This window comes from Sinocyclocheilus anshuiensis, unplaced genomic scaffold, assembly GCF_001515605.1.
Source record: "Sinocyclocheilus anshuiensis isolate Anshui unplaced genomic scaffold, SAMN03320099.WGS_v1.1 scaffold38, whole genome shotgun sequence".
Classification (NCBI taxonomy): Eukaryota; Metazoa; Chordata; class Actinopteri; order Cypriniformes; family Cyprinidae; genus Sinocyclocheilus; species Sinocyclocheilus anshuiensis.
In genome coordinates, this window is record NW_015544213.1 from 798,930 (window position 1) to 822,958 (window position 24,029).

General features: G+C 34.5%; 1 protein-coding gene across 1 annotated transcript in view; it reads right to left on the reverse strand.

The window, feature by feature from the left end:
- The window catches only part of LOC107697151 (solute carrier family 35 member F1-like), a 96,117-nt gene that overhangs the window by 6,693 nt on the left and 65,395 nt on the right, over positions 1-24,029 (reverse strand). Inside the window, exons 4-7 of the mRNA XM_016497811.1 lie at positions 23,157-23,316; positions 22,402-22,558; positions 19,370-19,422; positions 14,269-14,423 (exon numbers count right to left, since the gene is read on the reverse strand). Of these exons, the coding sequence (XP_016353297.1) occupies positions 14,269-14,423; positions 19,370-19,422; positions 22,402-22,558; positions 23,157-23,316 (525 nt within the window). The remainder of the gene's footprint in view (positions 1-14,268; positions 14,424-19,369; positions 19,423-22,401; positions 22,559-23,156; positions 23,317-24,029) is intronic.

A 24,029-nucleotide genomic window follows, 5' to 3' on the forward strand; every position in this document is an offset into this window, starting at 1 on the left:
GGTTTTTGGATGTGAAAAAGAAAGTCATTGTATAATTTACAGTGACAAACCGTAAATTGACACTCCCAGAATTCCATGCATGACACTTCATATTTTATGTTTTTTTGTTGAAATAACATGTTTCTTAGTTTTTTTCTTATCAGTTGTGTACATTAGGGTTTAATCTTACATCGAATGTTGTTAAATTAATGTTAATTGCATCATTTCAGTACGGGGCCGGCTCCAGGCATGGGCAGGGGTGGGCTAAGCCCACCCAAATGATAGTCTTGCCCACCCAATCAGAATTGGATAAAGATTGCGTTATTTTTTTCATGCAGTGATTAAAATCAATCTGAAGTGGACTGTATTTTAAGAAGTTTAAGATATAGCTGGAGTCTGCCCCAACAATAATAAAATAACACCAGAAAATTGCAGCATTTTTCTTTTATTAGCTGAATGCGAGGCGAGCTGAATTCACGAGGCTTCAGTCTGTTGCAGAAAAGCAGAGGCTGACAACGAGCGAAAACGGGCAGAAATATTTGCGCGCTAAATATCACGGGAAGTTTGCGAGTTACGGGGAGTTTAATAGGCTACATGAATATGTGTCATATAGCCTACCACTTAAATTACCTGAGCAATTTTAATGTTCTAAAAACCCTGCTCATTCAATAACGTGCATGGACGGGGCAAGAGCATATATGAGCATCTAAAATGCATGTAGGCTATACAGTTCAGTTGAACAGTCCCCTTTTGGATTGCTGTTAATGCTGAATGTAAGAATGAAAACTGAAAGTAAAGAGCTTGTGTGGTGAAAGTTGCGTTCGTCGGCTCGACTGTATAAGAAACGTAGTGTTCCCCGACATAAACGACCAACAACGATCCAGTGATGCAAACTATTCGAATTTTTTTTGTCAAATTCCACGGTTTTGAATGGAAAGTAGATCTGCCATTTACATGATTCATGTAATTTATAATTGATTATGACGACAATAGCATTTTTCGGTTTTGCGTTTTCAACAATACAACTGAAATTGAATGAGTGCATATTTTAAAATAAAAAATATTATTTGCAGTTCAGATTGATTGCTTTACAAAAATTCTTATTCTTGTTTTTTTACTGTTCTTTTTTCTTTAATTTATTCCCCTAAATCCATTTAAATCCTTTATTTATTTAGTTTCTTTAAATAAATACCATAGCTCTCTGGTCTTTATATTTTCCTCAAAACAATTGGTCCCTCCCATGTTCTAGACATGATTACAGCCTTGTTTGGTTTAAATAAAAAAGTTAGTTGAATAGAGTCACCAGTGTAGAAACAATGATCCAGAGAAAGAGAACAAAGAGGGCTTTTTTTACTATTCAATAAAGAAAAAAAGTTTATTTTGCTGTGAAAGTGCATGATATTCTAGGCTGCCTGAAAGCTTTTTTCAGTGTACATATAATATAGTTAATATAGAAATATGTACAGTATAAATATCTTCTAGACTATGTGATGATATGACAACTAAAAAATGCCCACCCAGGATATCTGCCAGCCCAACCTTCTATAGCCGTCAAGAACCGGGCCTGTTTCAGTATCAAGTGTGTCACCATGATGGGGTTTAGTGTTTGTGTAAATGACACTGTGCGCCTTCTATATATAAGTATTGCCCTCCTCAGCTCGTAGAAAAGCTGTTTGTGATGAGCTTTGGTTCATCACGTGACTTTCTCATCACCACCAGTTTTTGGTGGTTATCAGTGCATTACAATGGTTCAAAACAGATATTAGTACTTCCATATGTTGGTTTATTAACATTACATCAGTTAATGAAATACGGTATTTTATTGTGAATTTAAGTTAAGTCTGTAAAACCTAAAATGTTGCTACCATATTTTTTATGGTGAAGTTCTGGCAACCACAGCTACCGGTATTTTACCGTAAATGTCACAGATTTTTTTTTTTTTTTACAGTGTATAGATTGAACACATAATATGCATGACGTCACAATTTTCACAAATTCACTTTTTAGTATCATTTGCAAAAACTTTTATTTTGAAAAAGCTTCAAAAGCTTGCATTTTCAGGCCCCCAAAATGCCATTGTTGTATAAATGAACTACCAAAACGCAGTTCATTTTATTTATAGTTGAAAACTGTGTTGTGTAAACGTTTACTTAGTTTTTGTTATTTTAGTACATAAAGTTAAACTAAATTAAAATTAAAACATTTTCCTTGGCAAAGTTTTTGAATATTTTATTGTATTTCAGTTAACATTTAGTTAATGTTTTTTAATGGTTTTAGTTTTAGTTAATTATAATGACCCTAATTATAATGACGCAATAAATTATTGTGAAGGCATCTACAGATTTCTTACATGGCATCACATGAAATTTTAAAGTGTCTTCATTTAATTCTTACATATAGTTTTATGTGTCTCTTAATATGCAGTGAACTCAGTATCTTTGCAATATGTTTTCTTCAGAAGCAGAAATTGTATGTCCTTTAGTTGTATGGAGTCACACACAGATCTCAATACCACCAATCATAAAAGATGTACTTTTAACATCAGACAACAAATTACTAACAACTACATCAGGATAAATTAGTTTAGCAAATATCTGTAACAGTAACTACATATATTAATGCTCATTTAATGCCACAGACCATTAACAAATCACTTAACATTATTCAATATTAAGGTGTTTGATCAGAAAACATCATTATGCTAGTTTTGGGAGAATGAAACATGTTTTTACATAAATTCAAAGTATCAAAATATCTGTGGCTCAGTAGGCCTCATTTGCAATTGCTTTTAGTGTTGTTCGCTGATCGCATGACATCTAAAAGCTCTAATTCACAGTGAGACCATCGGCGCTTCCCGCCACACTGTGCCGAGGCGGCTCTAGTGTAAAAACTACATGCATACACACACTCATAAATATTTGCTAGCACACACACTCTAAAGCCCTGCAGTGATAGACATTAGGCTTTTGAAGTCTAGAGAAACTCCACAGAGAATTTTAAATAAACTTTGACACTTTCTCGCAGTTTGCAGCCCTCTGCTGCCTTCCCCCCTCAAGCATCACAGCAGAATAAATATTTCCAATAAATCAATAAACGCAAGTCACACTATGTCCTGGTGAGGCCTTTGTGCATATCCACAGATGCTTTTCATAAAATCAAGTATGTATAAATCTGTCAGCATGTGCATGGTTAGATAGGAAAAATGAATAAATTAAAGACGAGAGGTTTAGGACTGCCTGATGTCATTGGAAAACCTTTGCAGGTTAGTTTATGATACCAGAGAAGTACCTAAAAGAACCCAGAAGGACTTACTTTTCATCTAGTAATGAAATACTTCATACTTCAATACTTCATCTAGATATCTATTTCCTCAGATGGTATCTAGAACTAATGCGATGATCTGAAGAACCTGTGATGTAACTTCAAGAACTTTTTAATCTCTAGAACAGCATATAAACCACATGAGAACTGAATACAGCCAAATGTTTTTGATAAGGAAAAAGTTATTTGATAAAGAACCTTTATATTATCAATTAGAACAAGAAACCACACAATATCATTATTTCTTTTACTTGCATCTTTATCTCACAATTGCAAATGCATTACTGTAATTAAATATCTGTAGCAACTTTTTTTCTTGTAATTTTAACATTTTCTGATAATTGTGAATATTTTCCATCTTTTCTTATCTCACAAATATTATTTCTTACAATTGCAACTTTGACTCTCAAATTTGCAACATTAAATCACATAATTGTCATTATTTTTTCAAAATTGAATTGCATCTTTCTCACAATTGCAACTTCGTTACTCTTAATTGTGATTAAATATCAAAACTACATTTACTACAGAACTACTTTATTTCTTTTAATTTCAACGTATTTTCTCATAATTGTGACTCACAATTCGGACTATTTTTCATACTTGCAACTTTATAACTCAATTATGATTTTATTTTTCACAATTACAACTTTATATCTCAAATTTGCAACATTAAAGCACACAATTGTTATTAGCACAAGTTCATTTTTATCTAACAATTGCAACTCCATTACTTGTAATTGTGATTAAATATCATAATTGAAACTTTATTTCTTGTAATTTCAACTTATTTTCTTATAATTGTGATCATTTCCCACAATAGTTACTTTATTTTTCATAATTGTGACTTTAAACTCACAATTGACAATTTTCACAACTGAAACTTTATTTCTCAAAACTGAGACTTAATATATGAGATCATAATATTGCAGCATTATATCACACAATTGTTATTATTTCTCGCAACTGCAAATGTATTACTCATAATTCTGATTACATTTCACAACAGCATCTTTATTACTTGAAATTGTGACTCTATCCCCACAATTGTTACTGCTTTTCCAAAATGAAAATAGCAGGAACAAAATCCCGCCCGTGCATTTCCAATTGAGGTTTTTTAAAAGTTAACACACCTGAGAGTTCAGTCCAGACCACAGGATAGAAATTAGGCAGATGGTTCTGGCAAAAATATGGAAGATCAAGCCCAGCCTGAGTGATATTCAGTACTGCAAGGGTATTAGAGCCGGCAAGAGTAATATCTGCTGGAAAGGAATATATTCTACTTACATCGCCAGTGTGTCAGGTTGCTCATTTAAATATATCAAGTGGTGCTACATGCCAGCATGACTATGATAAAGCACCTGCTATTTCAAGCCAGACACATGGTGCCCCCTTTTTCCCTAAGCATTAGAGGGTACGGTGATGTAATTACAACCTGTAAAAAAAAAGGTGCCATTCTCGCAATAAATCATACTGTAATATGCAAGGTGTACTGAGTGTCATATTTCAAAATGAAAATTATGAACCAAAGATGGATTGTACTGTCCCAGAGACAAACAGCCATGTGTTAAAGGAGGGTTTGCAAAGAATAAAACTTGTCTTTGTTATTCAATCAACTTGTTTTCTTTTAATTTTATTTTCTTTTGGAACTGACTAATCGTAGGCCTCAGCTTATGCACCTCAGTTTTTAAATGAACAATGCCAAAATTATCCAAATTATGCTTTTTTTCACTCAAGTTACTAGAAAAGCTACAGTATTTTGAAACCAGCTGCTGTCTGTAAATAACTATATGCTATACTGAAAAACAGTCTAGTTATTAGCGACACTGCTGTTTAGGGCTGCACGATTAATCGCATGCGATATTTAACGCGCATCTTATCAGTAAAGCCGGTTCCGTAATCAGCAGTAAATCTCCATCACCTGCGTGCTTTCACATTGAGCAGCATTAACTACACAGAGCCGTTGTTCACTGATGAGCAGCGCAAAAAATCGCGCGAATATGAACGTGGTTTAGCGCAGCTCGTCAGTGAACAACGGCTCTGTGTAGTTAATGCTGCTCAATGTGAAAGCACACAGGTGATGGAGATTTACCGCTGATTACAGAACCGGCTTTCTGACAAGATGCGCGTTAAATATCGCATGCGATTAATCGTGCAGCCCTACTGCTGTTTGTTAGTTACTGTAATCCCTAACATTATATCCAATGTTATTTTTGCTTTCTTATTGTTCTTTAATGTAACTTTTACTTGCTTATCTCAAAATATCAGTGGCTATATGTGAAAAATGTTACATTCTTAATATTTCATATTTTCTGTTTAATGTGTTCTTACCTTCCTGAAATAGCTTTTTTGATATTACTTGTATTTTTATTGTTTACATTTTTGTCGAATTTGTGTAATTTTATTTCTGTAATTTTATCAAACTGTATATTTTAGAGTGGCACACAAACTAACTAATAAAAATAAATTGCTACACCAAAAAAAAGTTCAATACATAAATAAATAATACATTTAAAAAAAAAACATTAATTTAATTCAAATTTAATTCAAAATGTTATAATTTTTTTAAATTAAAACAACATCTTTTAAAGATCTTGATTAGAGAAAGGGAAAAAGAAAGAAACACTGGAATATATCTAAATAAATTTCCTCAACAATATTTGTATGAAACATTTTGATTAGAGAAAGGGAAAAAGAAAGATCATTGTGTGCAGCGTAGACCATCTACAAAGAAATAGTCTTGACCCACTAATTACGCTGGAACGACCTAAAATGACCCATAATAGGCGGAAAATGGACTGTTCTCAGCATGCAAGCTTTTGTAGCCACATAAAAATTTAATATTCATTGATTTCAATGAATAAAATTAGTCAGCTATTAACGCCTGTCCTCAACAAAGGAGGCAATGTTTACAGGAGCATTTAAAATCCCACATTGGCCTTGGTGTGTTCCCTCCCTGCTGCTGCTCCTCTCCACCTTATTGTGAAAAGAAACAGCACAGCCATTAATGCAGACAAAAAAAAGAGCTTACAGTAAAAGTGCCAAGCCACACTTTCAAATCAATGCTAACAGCATTCATCTGGAGCAGACTACCTCTGAATAAATCAATAGTTTGATTAGTATTTCTCATACTTAATTATCAGCATAAAGGCTGTTAGTGTAGGACTACTGTACATGCTAATGAACAACATCGATTTCAAACTGAATATGGTGTGCAGTAACTACACCTATCATATCTTGACACAATATACAAGTCATTCCTATTATGCAACTGTCTTCTGAACTTTTTACAGTTTAGAAAATGAATATGCTTGTGTAATTTAAGGAAGTATTTCTTTAAAAAATCAGACTTGCAAGCCCACACACTTACAAATGTTATTTATAAAATGAACAGGATACCTAATAAAATGTAGTTTACAGTACATGAGGTTGGCAATTTTATATAGTGTATATAAAATTGCATATAAACACTTCATATACACACACACACATACACACACACATATACATATATATATATACACTGTAAAAAAAATTCTGTAGTTTTTACAAAATAATTTTGGCAGCTGTGGTTGCCAGAATAATTTTGTAAAAAATACAGAAAAACTGTAAACACATTTACGGCCAAAAACTGTAAATTTTACAGTACAAAACGGTAATTTACAAACAAGAAAATTTGAATGTAAACCAGTAAATTCAACAATGCACACTGCTATTAAAATCTGTTTTGTACCTTTAACATACTGACAACCACCATAATAATGCAGGTGGTCAAAGAGAAAGCCACATGAAGAATCAAAGCTCATCACAAGTAGCTTCGCCACAAGCAGAAGTATATACTAATATATAGAAGGTGCACACGGAGTCATTCATGCAAACACAAAACACCATCATGGTAACACACATGATACTTAAATAATGCATTAAACTTTCATTAAACAACAGAAGATGTAACATAAAGCCCAAATATACATAACTAATAACAAAAACTATTAAAAAAGTTATTGTAAAACGTCTTGAATGGATAGTTTTGGTTATAAATTGAGTCTTTCTTACGTTAGTTTTTAAGGTATCCGCAACCCTCTACGGACACCTTGGCAATTGAATCGCCATTTGCTCGTACATATTTTGGTTTATTCGCCAGACTGATATATATATATACAGTATATATACAGTATATATATGTTTGTAAAATGGCACAGTTTTATAAATATCAGTGTATATATATATATATATATATATATAATAGTTTTTTCTCTTCCCTTCATGAAGTTATATATTTTATACTTTTTTTGTTAATTATTGTTTATATTTTTGTAGTCTATTTTATATGATCATATTCATTTCTGTAATTGTATTACTTGTATTTATTATTTTAGAGTGACACACAAACTAATCAATAAAAAGAAATTGCTACACCAAAAAAAACAGTGTTACTTCCTTAAGGGAAAAAAACACTTTAAATAAATTTTTCATTAAAGCATCATTTAATTGAAACATTTTGACTAGTGAAAGGTAAAACAAAACACTGCAATATTTCTAAGTAAATATCCTCAACAAGATTTGAAAATAAATTAAACCTTTTGATTACAGAAAGGCAAAAAGAAAGAAACACTGGAATATTTTTATATTTTCCTCATTTTGAAAAGTAGAGTGTACTGTCTGGAGTCATGGCTAAAATGGCAATATCTGCTCAATCCAAAGTAGTGCAATGTTTTAAAACTCACATCTATGTTTACTTAAAACAGATATTATACTAAATGGAATCAAACTAATATGTTTTATCTTTAAAAACTGAGTTTAATCTTTTAATCCAATATATTTAGATATAAATAGGGGGACATAAAAATGACCCACAACAAACTGCACTCCATCTATATTGATTGGAGAATATCAATCAAGTCAGACAGTTAAGATCCTTTCAGTACTATTCTACCACACAGCTGAAGACATGAATATTGGCATATCTGCTGATTGAAGAGTCTCCATGAAGAGTCTCTGTCTCTCTCTGCGGTTTTCTAATGATTTGTTCTGTAACCACCACATGTTTCCAGTAAAATTCTCATTAACAGCCTAAACAATTTAATCTGGATCCAACTGCTGCCAATAAGAAGATACATCCAACCATCAAACCATCTACTTTTCCTCATGGAACATGGTCCAAACAAGCCACAAAGCGCAAATCAAAGCCTAACTGCAGTGAGAACCTGCTACTGTCACACATCCACGGGCTACCAAGATTTCAGGAAATTGAGCAACCCATCAAGATCAGAACTCAATCATTACAGCTCATTTTTTTCCTGAATTGGCTCAGCTGAACTGAACATCGAAGGCTATTGTGGGAATCAGCTCGATTCAAATTTTAAACACACTCTCATCTACTTCTGTCTGACAAGCGGCAAATCACTGTGAAAAACATGCAAGCACATTCTAAATGGTCTTAGCCAAGAGCGGGTATATGCCAATATCTGTCCGTCGCAGATATGGATTTATACACAGAGGGATCCAGAAGTCTGAGACCACTAGAAAAAAAAATGCTTCTATTTTACACATTTAATATGTTTTGGATTGAATGTTTATAATATTGTATATTTTATATATGTCTATAAAATAGAATTATAATACAAATAATTGTATTATTATTATTATTATTAATGCATTAACATTATTACATTATCAGCATAAAAATTTGAGATAAATCCTGCATGATTTGAGACCGTGTTATTTTAGATGGAGTGAAATACTATTCTAGATTTTATTAATAGTTTGAATTGTTTTATTTTCAATTTTCATCTCATAATTTTGCTGTGTTTCTGTCATTTTTATTAGTTTTATTTTTTGGGGGGGGGGGGGGGGGGTGTCTAGTTTTTGTTGTTTTTAAATAGTTTTTATACATTTTTATTTCAGTTATTTTTACCTTTAGTTATTTTAGTAAATCAAGTTTATCTAAATGAAAATGAGAAATTTTCTTTAGCAACTGTATGTAATAAAGTTTTTTTATACAATATATTTTATTTCATGTAATGTTTATTTTATTTCAAAAATGCAATTATATTTTTTTAGAATCAGTGAAATACTATTATAGTTTTTATTAATAGTTTAAATTAATATTTTTTTGTTTTTTTTCCATTTTCATTTTACAATTTTAATAATTTTGTTGTGTTTTAGTCTAGGGTTTTTTATGTCTACATGGTTTTTATTCATTTTTATTTCGGTTTTGAGCTTTAGTTACTTTAGTAAATCAAGTTAAACTACATGAAAATGAGAAATTTTCCTTAGCAACTATATGAAAACAAGTACGTTTTTTTATGTAATTAATTTTATTTCAGGTAATGCTTATTTTATTTCAAAAATACATTTTTTTAGATGTTTTTAATGGTTTTAGTTAACTATAATAACCTTGATTTAAGATGATCCAAAGAGTGTGAAAGCAAAAACATCTGACTGTCTGTTTATGAATGTCACAAATTTGCTTATTAGAATCTGAAATATTTCTCATACCTTTTATGTCCTTTCTTATTAATTTAATGAGATTAGATCTTCATTGTAGTCTCAGACTTTTAGGCTCCGCTATACACTCACAAGGACCTTGAGTTTGCGTCATGAGCAGAAACCAGGTTTCAGAAGACAAAAGGCCAGACACAAAAATAAAGGAGAAGAGACTGCAGGTGTAGACTGCCGACTAGCAATAACAACAATGTGCAGAATCTGAGAGCTCTGGCTACATATGACCACATTACAAATGGCTCTGGTATTCAGTTCAGGGCTGGAGAGAGATGCATTTGGAGGCACTTCATGTCTGCCCACTTTTTTTTACGCTGATATAACCCCTAGCCTTTATGTGTACAGCACAATGGCCAGAGAGAACAACAGTATGAAATATTTGAACACAGAAAATGTTCTTTATATCATACCAGACATAAACATCACATAGTTAAAAACAGTATTACTTATAATGGCTATGGCTGTCAACGTAATGCATTCATTTAGTTACCATTTGTAATTTGGCAAAGCATTTTAAAAACACTGAACAAAAAACAAAACAAAAAAACACACAATACAGCAGCCAATTGAAATGCACATATAAACAAAAAAACTGATGGAATAGGACAACTACAACAGGTTTACTAATCTGCCACACTTAAAACCCTTAAAATTGCTTAAAGGTGACATATCATGAAAATCTGACTTTTCCAGGTTTTAAGTGCTATAATCAGATCCCCGGTGCATCTACCAACCAAGGAAACGTGAAAAAGATTAACCCAATCACTTTGTTTTGGTAAGCCTTTTTCTGCAAGCCTCTGAAAAAATGAGCGCGTCTGATTTCGCTCCCTTGGTGACGTGGCAAAGGGATCTCATTATAATATTACCGCCCCTTAATCTGTAAGTTTCCACCCACAGCGCCGTCATTTTTATTTCGCAAGCGACAACGGTGTACCAGTTCGAAAGTTTGAGCAAAACATGCTAACTGTTCTGTCTTTGGCTGCACAGACGAGCACAGAACACTATTTAGAGTCCCAGCCTCAGAGGAGACAAGAGAGCAGTGGATTTATTGATTTATTTACTGTATATTGCTGCTGCCACACAGATCTAAAATAAACATGCGATTTATTTCCCAGCTGTTTACCTTCAGAGACATAACCGACTGTTTTTGTAACTCATGTGTGTTTTTAACATAAACGTGTGTGTGAATGAGAACTTAGTTTAGTGCTCTCATGCTGTGACAGCCGCTTTCTGTACGAGTGCACTCAGAAAACAGTATATCAGAAGTTTAAAGTCATATGGTTTAAAACGCATGATTTCAGCGTGATACACATGATAATCAGAACCAAAACAGATGTTTTTAACAGAACAGTGTGTTTCTGCTTCCACTCAAAATAGGCATTTTCAAAATGATATAGTAAATGATCTGTGGAGTATTTTGAGCTGAAACTTCACAGACACATTCTGGGGACACCAGAGACTAATATTACATATTGTAAAAAGGGGCATAATATGTCTCCTTTAATATGGGGGCTTTTTCCAGCATATGTTGATAAAGCTTAAGATTAATGGCAAATTTAATCAGCATATCATGTAATTAATTTGATAACGAAATGTAATAATTGACAGCTCTGCTTAAGGCTAATTACAAAATAGTTAAGGCTCTCAAATCTGATTTAGCTATGTTTATAGCTGTGGTAAAAAGCTTATGTGTGCACATTTTAAACACTAGAAGTGGAAAAAAAAAGTTTTCTACTAACTTCAATAAACAGTCTTTTTCGAATAACAATTTTTTCTACTAATACAGTTTAATTAAAGGTTGTGTACTTAGTTACCAAGAAAATAAAATAAGAGTTCAAATAAAGGTTAAGAGCAATTGAGACATAAAGGAAAAAAATAGTGTCATCTTAATTTTTAAAATTAAATTATTACTGTATTTTCCTGTATCTAGTGTATGTAAAATACTGAAATTAGCAAAACAACACCTTACACTCTTCTTACTTCTTATGTTTCTACAATCTTCTTAATATTTCTACATTATATTATATTATATTATATTATATTATATTATATTAATGCATGTCTACATGTCCATCAAACATTAACTGAAATCCATGATTATTCCTGCATTTCAGAAAGAGACAGATGACAGCTGTGCTGAGCCTCTTCACACAAGGACATCCAAAACAGAGATGTTTTAGATGTGATTACAGCTTTTGTTATCACTAAAAAATGCGTCTCGGCTCAGACCGAATCTGATTTTGTTGAGCCACTTCTAACTATTCCCAGCAAGCAGAGAGAACATGCAGTAACCCGGAGCTTTCTGCCGCTGGCGACAGAGATGGAGGCTTGTTTCATATCCATCACTCTAATTGTATTTCATGAATCCTGAAGCTCAAAAACATGGTCTTTTTTTACAGTCTATGGTACTTCACTTTAATAGCACCGTAACCATTAAAACTAATCATTGTCATACTTCATATAATAATCAATTAAAAATGAGCAGAATCCCTTTTTGTCCTCCAGACAGTGTAATCTGTACTAGACGAGGAGAAAGAGTTTAAAACACTATGCTCATTGTACAGTATGACTAATGGCTTTGTTCAACGACGGCTTTAGTTGTAATGGTGGTGTTTAGAGATGAAGTCTCACATTGTGGCTGGACCCTTCCCTGAAGCCAAAGTGCCTCTGAAATCCCCTGATAAATCGTCTTAGTATTTCAGTGAAAAATTCTTGCTCATTCTTTTAAAGGCGTTGTATTATTGCATTGTGGATCTGCTTCAATTCAATGCAGCTTTTTAAAGCAGTTCGTATTGAAGCATGGGGCAGCACAACCTATATTGAACCCAACGGCAAACTCGCAACTCGCAAATAAGCACTGCTGTGAACAGGGTTTGAAATTAACTTTTTCACTCAACAGCCAATTTGGTAACTAACTTTTTAAGTTACCAGCCATTCAGAACTTCTACAGTACAAGCTAAAACAAAAATATCAGAAGAAAACCAGATTATAAGCCAGAAATCATGGCTTGGATTTAAAGTATATTTATTAAACATGATTTGAAAGTTTTCAGTTTTTGACAGTCAGTCATTTGCGGATTGCATTGCATTGCATAAAATTAAATGAAATCTCAGTGACTACATATGAAACAAATAAAACAATAACATTTGTTTCAACGTTTTTTCATAATTTTAGAAAATATTTGAGTTAGAAAGTAGGGCTGTCAAAATGGCAGAAAAACTCAATTCGAATTTTGTACTTAAATATTATCAATATTCGAATTATATTCGAATTTTGAAAGGCATAATTTCAGTTACGGGGAAAATGCTTTTGGCTTCTCTCCTGAGGCCACAAGAGGGCGCATCGAGCAAAATATTACTAATGCGCGTTTCTTCAAAGCAATAAAATAACACGACTATCTTTGGAGAAAAAAAAGTGCATAATGATTACATTAATGTTTATAAACCATATATAATTAAGTTGCTTAAACAATTAGAAACAAAACAGCATCATTTATATATGTATAGTTTAATACAAATGACCGAAAACCAATCACAAAGAGTACTTTTTTTCATTTAAAAACATGAGATGCAGTGGGATGGGGAAAAACCGCCATAAAGTCTTGAGACATGTTTTTTAAAAGTTCAACTTACATTAATTTTGCATGCTTTCTAAACATGCGGTTCTCTTGTGCGAGACGTCACGCGAGTGCAACAGTGATAGATGTCCCTCTAGAAAATGTGATAAATATGCGTTCTGTGTGAACGGCTTGGTTTCAGTTTTGACATAAACAACATCATCTCCGCATTGATGTTCTCTTTTTCCGCAATATTTTGAATGAACAATGTAGCAGCGCCGCATCCAGTGGGTTCTACTGGATAGGCTAAAAAAGCATTAAAATGCAATGACACCTACATCGTCATCACATCTTGTGTGCCACTGATAAGGCTGCATGACGCACACCTAAAATTCAAATGCAACGTTTTCACCTGCATTTGGTAAGTTGATGGGTGTTAATTTCAAACCCTGGCTGCAACCCAAGACACAGCTGCACTATGGACACTTTTATTTTCCTATTCAATATATTATGTTATTTTGAATAAATTACATCTCTGACAACACAAGTCAACACACACATATCTGTCATCCTGCCACAGAAAAATGGTCATGCAAAACTAAATTGGTTTTGGTGCAAGAAATCTTGACGTATATTATAAGTGCACATACTTTGGGAGGAAAAATAAATGATTAATTTAGGATTCTTTAATCTCTAATCTCTAAAAACCATGTTTTTGAAAATTGTGAAAGCTGCATGTTTCATACTGAAATCACAGAGACCTTCTCTAAGAAGGAGAACAGAGAAATTCTGCTCAACATTCATCAGAGAGAAAAAAATGGGGAAGTGAGTAAAATTACAGCAGGTGTAATGACATACAGCTGATGGTGGTGGTGAGGAGGTGAGAAAGAGTGAGAGCATATTCTAACCTTGTACTGGAACAGGAACAGGCCGCAGAAGAGGCTGTACAGGTCGGCTGTAAGCAGAGAAAGGTTCACCGCTGTGGCGCTGGTTCTTTTAATTACCAGTGGCATGAAGCTGTACAAGCCAAACATGCAAGCGCTGAATCCAATGTACAGCAGCCCTGAGAGGACATAAAGAGTTAAAACCACATCAGTCAATATGAACAATGCATAGTGCAATTAAAAAAAAATAGTAATTGTAAAAAAGATCCTTAATCTTTAGAAAAAATGTTTATCAACAACCTTAAACAACCCTAAAAATTATAGTTATAATATACAGTATATATATATATATATATATAATTTAAAAAGAATTCAAAAAATGTAAAGTATATATTTAACAAAATATGAATTTTAATATAGAATAGAATAGAATAGTTTGGAATGTATTGGTAATGTAATTAATTTTTGTAATGTAATGATACATTATTATACAGCTTTCTGGAATACTTGATTCTGATTGGTCAATTATGATATTCTGGAACTAAATATTTTTGATTCATGACTGCTTAACTATTTAATAGACTAGTTCATGTCTTTCATATCACTCTGAAATCTCTTTCTTCTCACATAATTAAACAATTACAACTTAAATCAATATTTCATATGAACTGCACTATCCACATTGCATCTGGGTCTTGATCTGGTTTACTTTGCAATAATCACTGTACATTATCTCTTATTTATGATGCTTAACTATTCATGGCTATGGTCTTAAAAATAAAAAGTATTATAAGACAGAGCAAAAAATAACCATGGTTACAATTTTACATGCTATTACGAGTACCTCTATATAATGCATTATATGTACAGACTTCATTGAAAACATTATAAACAGCTTCTAATATATTACAGTACAGCATTATATTGCAGCTTCATATTGTGCCAAAGGACTGTAAAGGCTACAGATAAAGCCAGTGTGGAGTGTAGCACAATATTCTTCTGTTAGCAGCATTCAGCTGTTTATGTCATAGAGGACAGAAAGTCAGCAGCTGTGATATTCTGGTCATAATTCATCCAGCACAATCATAATGGAATTGGATGGCACAAAACAATTAAATTATTCACTTGTGTTTTCTCAGGCCATTCATTTCAAAATGCGTTCGTAAAGGACACAACTTTTGTTCCAGCAGATGGAGAAGCAGCAGAAATGGAGATAGATAATGATAATTTGTTTTGAAATGAAAAAGCAGACAATACTAACAAAATCTGCGTCCTGTCTGGCATCCCACCAAGTCACCAATTTGGCTTTTGTAGGTGAAGTACACTATTTTTTTTTATGTTTTATATATTTATTTTTCCTATCTCGGTTTGGGAAATATAAGGGAAAAACAGGGAAAAAATTTGACCTCCAATACTCAGGATCTAAAAAAAAAAAAATCGAATAAATAAATAAATCATGAGTTGTCCAATTACAAATAATAATACTGTAATGTTCAAAACAAGTATATTGTATATTTAGTTAGCCCCTTTATATTATTGGTACCACGGTATTCATTTACATTGTACTTCAAGGTGAATATAATTGTACTATAAAAACATATTACTATGATACCATTAAACACAGCATCACAGCACATTTTAATAATCTTTTTGTTAATGACAGTGCAGCAATCAAAGAAAAACTATACAGGATCAACTCTGAAACCCTTGAGGTAAAAACAAATAATCAGCTTGTACCCAGTAAGGACAAATCAATGTCAGGATTATATCCTACTATATATTTCAGTGCTCACTGCCGTTCAAACGCAGTTGGTTCTCAGGCTATGACGCTTCGGAGCTGAGCAGAAGGCTTCATAACTCATTCAGATGCCTTGCTAACACTGTTTGGCGATGTAGCACATCAGAGCATTATAAGTTGTCACCTGTTATTCAGGGGAAGTTCAGATCTATCTGTAGGCGAGGATTTAATGTGACTCTTATGAAATAAAAAAAAACTCTATAATTAATTGGAGGTGATGACAATATTTTTAGAAAAATTTCAGTGTGGATCTGACAAAAACGATTCAACAAAATATGAAGTGACACCTCCGTTTTAGTATTTAAAAACTTTAAATGTTATGCTTGAAAACGCTTTAATTTCCTTCAAATAAAAGCCATTGTTTGACATTTGTTTTGTAATGCAATGACATTCAGATAGTTCACCCAAAAATGAAATTTTGCTGAAGATTTACTCGCCCTTAGGCCATCAGAAAAGATTTGGAGAAATTTAGCATTACATCAGTTGCTCACCAATGGATCCTCTGTGAGTGAATGGGTGCCGTCAGAATGAGAGTCTAAACAGCTGATAAAAACATCACAATAATCCACAAGTAATCCACATGACTCCAGTCCATCAGTTAATGCCTTGTGGAGCAAAAAACTGCATGTTTATAATAAATTCATAATCAAGACATTTTTTACTTCAAACCATGGCTTCTGGCCAAAGATCCATAATAATGGTCCATAATTCATAACACTTCCTCCAGTGAAAAGTTCATCCCCTGTTGTCTGTTCTCTCACATCAAATCCACCAATATATTTGTTTAGAACTGTTTTGGACTTGTAAACAATGCTTGATCTGTGTGCATTTCTCTCCTAATTCAGACGAGACAACTTTTTCACTGGATAAAGCAATATTATGGATAGAGGACTGGTATTTTAGTTGGAAACAATGACTGAAGTTACAAAATATCTTAATAATGGATTTGTCTATTACAAACATGCAGCTTAACTGATGGACTGAAGTCATGTGGATTACTTGTGGATTATTGTGATGTTTTTATCAGCTATTTGGAAACTCATTCTGACGGCACCCATTCACTACAGAGGATCCATTGGTGAGCAAGGGGTGTAATGCAAAATTTTTTCAAATCTGTTCTGATGAAGAAACAAACTCATCTTGGATAGCCTAAGGGTAAGAACATTTTCCTTTTTGGGCAAACTATTCCTTTAAGCACCCAAATGCATTTGAAGCCACTATTTAGTATAAAATATAATAAATGCAATGATACACAAATAAATATGAATTTTCTCATAGTCTTTCAAAGAAAGTGGCAACATATCTAATGCATTTTAATCAACATGCCCTCGTTATTTTTCAAGGGCATCACAGTTTTGGCGGGAGACGTTCCTTCTTCTGGCATAAAGCGCGTTACTTGCAACAGCCCTGACAGTTAATGACGTTGCCCCCTCAAGCGACTCTAGACTTGCTAATGTCCCTGTGACAAGCCAGCATCCTCCTGGGATCCAACCCAAATGCTGCCTTTGGCACAACCTCTCAACACTTCATCAAGCTGCACCAGGAGCATCAATCTGGATTAAACTTAAGTGACTTCAAGGGTCATAAAATACACTGCATTTGAGGATGCTAGTTTTGCCAAGTCTCATCTAAATGGGATTACAAACCGAATGATATTTGTAATTATTTCTAATAAGTAAAAGTGTTTTTGTGTTTGTGCATTCATTTTCTAAGAAGATGTGAGTGGGCATGTGTATTCATACATGGGGTAGAAATGTCACAGACTGCATAAGCAATTAATTTTGTTAATTGTCTTTTGTCAACAGTTTAAATATGCCTGTTATCATTTGCGAGGAAGTCAAATTGAAAGTCAGATCGTCTGGTTATGTTGCCGCTCCAGCATCTCTCCCTGAGCTCAGCAACACGTGCACAGCAACATTTAATCTGCCCCATCCGTTCACAGCTGTCTGGTGTTGTTTCTAAGGAGGTTTCAACACCAGACCCATATATATTTGAGTGCAGTACTATGAAAGCTGTTTACTGAACTCGGTTGCACACAAGGTCCCTTGAAAGCGGGGGTCTGGAGTGTGGTTTACGTGCTTTGTGATTTATATTTGCAATGAAAGCTATCCAGCCTAATTTGAGGAAACGAACCGCTATTGATGATGCATATTTTGTTATATCTGTCACAAAACATTCCAAAGATAAATGGAAAATGCTTACATGTTGACAAAGGAAATTGAATTCTTGTTCGAAATATGGTCAGAAAAAAACATGACTTGATTAAATGTCATAAACTTTTCTGGTGGGAGGAAATATAGTTTTTTCTATTTTAATATATTTTAAAATGTAATTTATTCCTGGGATGCAAAGCTGAATTTTCAGCATCATTACTCCAGTCTTCAGTTTCACATTATCCTTCAGAAATCATTCTAATATGCTGATTTGGTGCAATGAAACTAAATACACATATTCATGATACAATCAACAAAAACAAGTCTTGTTTTTTGCAGTGTTGCTTCTCTGGAAAATGTATCTGGTTTCAAAAATGTATAGATATTTTTACTGGAAAACAGTCAAATAAATAAATAAATAAAAGCGGCAACAATTAAAAACTCATATAGAAGTACTTTTTTGAAAAGTGACTAAGAAATATACTTATGAAAAGAAGCGATAAAAAATAAAGGCATTATTTGGATGGTTTAAAATTTCTTTAAACTCTGCATTTTGAGTGTTTTTTTAATGGCTGTCAGTTGAATCTTAATGTAATGCAATTAATTAGATAAAAAAATGTCATAAATCGACACAATTATAGATGCCTTCTGACCAGTACAAAAATCTGTTATTTTAAATTGTATTTAATCTAAATTTTTCAGTTTTTACTGTATTTTTGATCAAATAAATGCCTCATTGGTGAGCATAAAAGACTAATAGCTTTTAATAAACTTTTGAATTGTAGTGTATTTATAAATCTTTGAAATGAGATCAATTTAACTGGGTTAAAATTTACTTGGACTTAATTTTGTAGATTTTATTGTGAATATACATGTATTTTGTCTTCTTGCACTGGCAGATTCTACATTTGTTTTTAACTTTTTATTTAAAATAAGTGAAAAAGTATCTACCAAAGCAATACGACAACAATTGTTCATGTGAAACATGCATTCTCTAAAAACATCTTACTGGTTTAATAAACCTTCAATTTAGTGAACTACTTTTTTTTTAAATCTGGAAAATAGACAAAATACTTGCTAAGAATAGGACTATTTGCAGTAAAACCGCTTTCAGTGTCAGTGGTACATTGTGAAAAGAGACCAAGTGTGAAAACCGTCAAAATCACCAGCTTACCGATCTGCCAGTCCCACTGCACCTTCAGAAGTTCCTTGTGCTCCATAATAGCCCTGAAAAACAAAAACACAGCACAACTCCCATTAGCCACAGGTGAGCTCAGCTGAGCTGCGGAAAAACTAGAACGTCAATAAAAGATAAATAGCGACAGCGCCGAAGTCTCGACAGCATGCTTCATTTTGACATATGGGCAATTTCGGCAACAATGGGCAGTGTGACAAATCCAACCAGCCTGAGCAAAGAGCGGTCAATCTCCCCTAAAGCCCTCCTGAACAGTCCGAGGGATTCTCGTGACACACGGCCAGTTCTGTATGAGCTTTTCTGACATACTAACAATGACAAGTCATCCCATCCGCCCCACGCACAATTAAAGCCGCGCAGGAAACAATCCTCTGGCCCTGTGTGACACCTCTGTAGAGCCATCACAGGACCGCGCTGATGATCTGTTGCCAAGGTTACAAGTCTCATCGGCCGACAGCGTCTAGAGGTGCATCAGCGGGAGACCGTTCCTGAAGCCCTGAAGCCTGCAGATGAAACTATTTGATGCAGGCAGAGAAAAAGAGAGAGAATATTCTAGATCCAGTGAGGTTGTCACGCTGCTTCCTCCAGAGCCCTTTATGAAGCAGTCAGACTTTAAGTGGAAGCAGGGTTTGACTGTCATCCATAATTCTAGCCTGCTGTCAGATATGAATGCCTTTCAGCATAATTACACCCAACTGGCATGGATAAACAGTGTCGTTGGCGTTTATGCGCCACAAATATAGATGTTAAAGCGCATTGAAGCTCCGACACCGGGGGAATAAAGGTGTTAGATGAGAATGCGACTCCAGCTGGAGCTGCTGAATGTTTGCTGGGCCTCGTTTTCAGATGGATAAAAATGACAGGAGACAAGAACCTTCCAGCTGGCTCACGCTTGGAAGTAGCTGGGATGTGTGGTGCCGGAGATCCAAACGGCTCTGGTGGAAATGATAATTAAACATGCAGGCTGTGTAAACGTCAAACTGTGAGGAGGATCTGAGGATGACAGCAGGTGGATGGCGTCACAATCACAACAATCATTACGTTTCTGTGAAAACCTTGTGAAGGTGATCTGCTGTTAGAGCATTAAATAATCATGGTTAAACAGTTGACAGGGAATCCTGAAGAAACTTGGAGAAAAGGGTTTTTATTTAGAGTTCAATGGTGATAGACTATAGTGAGCATTAGATGGCAGCAATTGTCATTTAAATGTAAAAATAGGAGAAATGAGCAAGAACAATTAAATATCCAGTACTAGCTGGTATATATATCCAGTATTAACTGATAACAATACATTAAAAACTATATGGGACCAATGTACAATACTGTTCAAATGTTTGAAGTCAGTAAGATTTTTGAATGTTTTTGAGTCTCTTATGCTCACCAAGGCTGCATTTATTTGAGAAAATACAGCAAAAGCATTATTACAATTTAAAATAACTTTTATATTCTGATATATTTTAAAATGTAATTTATTTCTGTGATGGCAAAGCTAAAAAGATGAATAGCCATTTTATTTGAATAGGCTGTTCAAAAGAATGACATTTATTTGAAATAGAACTCTTCTAAATGTCTTTACTGTCACTTTTATTCAATTTAATACATCCTTGATGATTAAAAGTAAAAAAAAAAAAAAAACATTTTGAACGGTATTGTGCATCCCTAATTGAGTCATTCAAAAGTAGCCATTTATTCTTAAGGGGCAATGTCATTTTATAGAGCAACTTAAATTTAAGTGTAATTGTTCATTTAGCCTCGCTGTTTAGCCCCGCCCACCGATTCATGCATTTAGTGTAAATAACGAGAGAGACAAACGCAGGTCTACACAGTAACTAAATGATAAATATGGCTCCGAAGACAACAAGATGCTGTGCAGTGCCAAGCTGTGGCAATTGAACTTGAACTGTCTTTGCATTGAACTTCCTTCTGATGCCAACATTAGGAAAGAGTGGATGAACTTTATTTTTAATCAAATTCCAGACCGCGTCAGTAAGAACTTGGTCCTTTGTTCACTTCAAAAAAACATCATAATTTAGAAGTAATAGGCTATTTTCTGTCCTGTTTTGACCCCCTCATCAGAACGCTCTGTTTGAATAGCCGGATTGTAGACACGGAAGTAAACACCACTGGTATGATTGGCTAACAGTTGTGTATGTTTGTCAGGCTACATGATGGACGCTGCTGTGATTTAGGTCACTAAATATTCAGTTATAAATATTATGAAATATTCAGTACATATCAAACGATCTGTAATAACAGACAAAGCAATAGTGACCGTGTGATAAAAACAGTTACTCACACTTGTGTATTGCGACATTACTGTCGGATCTGATATAGTAGGTACAAAATAAAAAAATTAAAAAAATAACAATCTTGATAACATTATAAGTGGACCTCAGAGAACAGTACTTAATAAAAAAGGCAGTTCATGACCCCTTTAAAGGTCCCATGACATGCTGCTTTTTGGATGCTTTTATATAGGCCTAAGTGGTCCCTAGTACTGTATCTGAAGTCTCTTTCCCGAAATTCAGCCTTGGTGCAGAATTTCAGCCACTACGAGCCAGTCCCACAATGAGCTTTCCTTAGGACGTGCCATTTCTGTGTCTGTAGCTTTAAATGCTAATGAGGAGGAGAGAGGCGGGGCAACTGCCATGCTTCGCTCGTTTGCAAGCCATGATGTCTCTCAAGGAAAAAAAAATATTGCGCTCGCCTCACACGGTAGTAGCTCATTTTCTCATGGGCGGGCCAAATTCTCTGGGCGGGCAAAGCAGAGAAAGGGGAGGTAACCTTTCCCCGTATGACGACATAAAGGGAAGATTCCAGATTGGGCCATCTGAGCTTTCATTTTCTCAAAAGCCAAGCAGGATACCCAAGGCTCGGTTTACACCTATCGCCATTTCTAGCCACTGGGGGAGCATAGGCAGGCTGGGGAAACTCATATTAATGTTAAAAAACCTCATAAAGTGAAATTTTCATGCCATGGGACCTTTAAAAGTTCATAGTAAGAGACTCACAGTTGGATACCACTGAAGAAGGAGCCAAAGAGACCCATCATTCCCAGGAATTCGACCCGGCTCAGGTTTTTTACGATGAACTCCTCACAAACGTTGGAGATGCCGTAGAGCGTCGCCCCCGCAAGTACCAATAAATCCCCTAAGAGTTTATGGTCCCCTGTATAGATCAGACATTAGCGTTATATTAGGTCATACACTTTTCAGATATATATACTAAAAACTTAACTGAACTCAAAAACTATTTTTGTTTTTCAATTCTTTTAGTTTCTGTAGTTTAAAATCAAAGCAATACATATGTAATAAATCTCAATTCTCAGGAAACACAACACACATACTAATAAAATGTATACTTGAATGCACTGCAAGTCACTCTGGATAAAAGCATCTGCTAAATGCATAAATGGAAATGTAACATTCACTCAGCGGTAGGTAAATTATTCAGAGACAACTCAAACAACAGCAGAATTGCTGCAAATTAGTGTGATTTTCATTAGACCGCCCCGTGGGGAAAGCTGTGTGTGAAATTGTAAGGACAAGCCCCTACTGTCCATTCATATTTAATAAAGGACTCTGAAACGGAATCAGTCCGCATGATGCAGGATTCTCGGGAGGATTGGGCAGTGCTTTACACTGATGTAACATCTGGACTGTGGCTGCATGTGAAACAAAACACCACCCAGGGGAAACGAGAGAGGGTTATTGTGTGGGTTAATATTCAGGGTGTACCGTAGCATTGTGAAGGGACGAGGACTTACCGAGGCCTTGCTGTCGGCCCACCAGGACGTCGGCGCCCACCATGCAGCCCATGCCCAGGAGACACACGCCCACACCCACAAAGTGCAGCACTTTATACCTGACTAACAGGAAGAACCACGACAGCAGCAACACCACAGGGATCACGAAGCAGTCCAGCAGCTGTGGAATACATTGAAATACTGTATTCAATAAAAATCCAAAACATGTTTTGACATATCCCATATTCATACAAAATAACTCACAAAAAGCATTTTTAAATTCAAACTCAATTATAGAAGATAGGACGACAGATAAACAGTACGATAGTTGATTGATAGATAGAACGACAGAACGATAGAACGATAGATAGATAGATAGATGATCGATTGATCGATAGTTGACTGATAGATAAAACGACAGAACGATAGATAGATAGATAGATAGATAGATAGTCGATCGATAGTTGACTGATAGATAGAACGACAGAATGATGGATGGATGGAAGGATGGATGGATAGATAAGTGATAGACAGACAGACAGACAGACAGATAGATAATCGATCGATAGTTGACTGATAGATAGATAGAACGACAGAACGATGAATGGATGGATGGATGGATGGATGGATGGATGGATAGTTGACTGATAGATAGAACAACAGAACAATGGATGGATGGATGGATGGATAGATAAATAGTTGACTGATAGATATATAGAACGACAGAACAATGGATGGATGGATGGATGGATGGATGGATAGTTGACTGATAGATAGAACAACAAAACAATGGATGGATGGATGGATAGATAAATAGTTGACTGATAGATAGATAGAACGACAGAACAATGGATGGATGGATGGATAGATGATCGATCGATAGTTGACTGATAG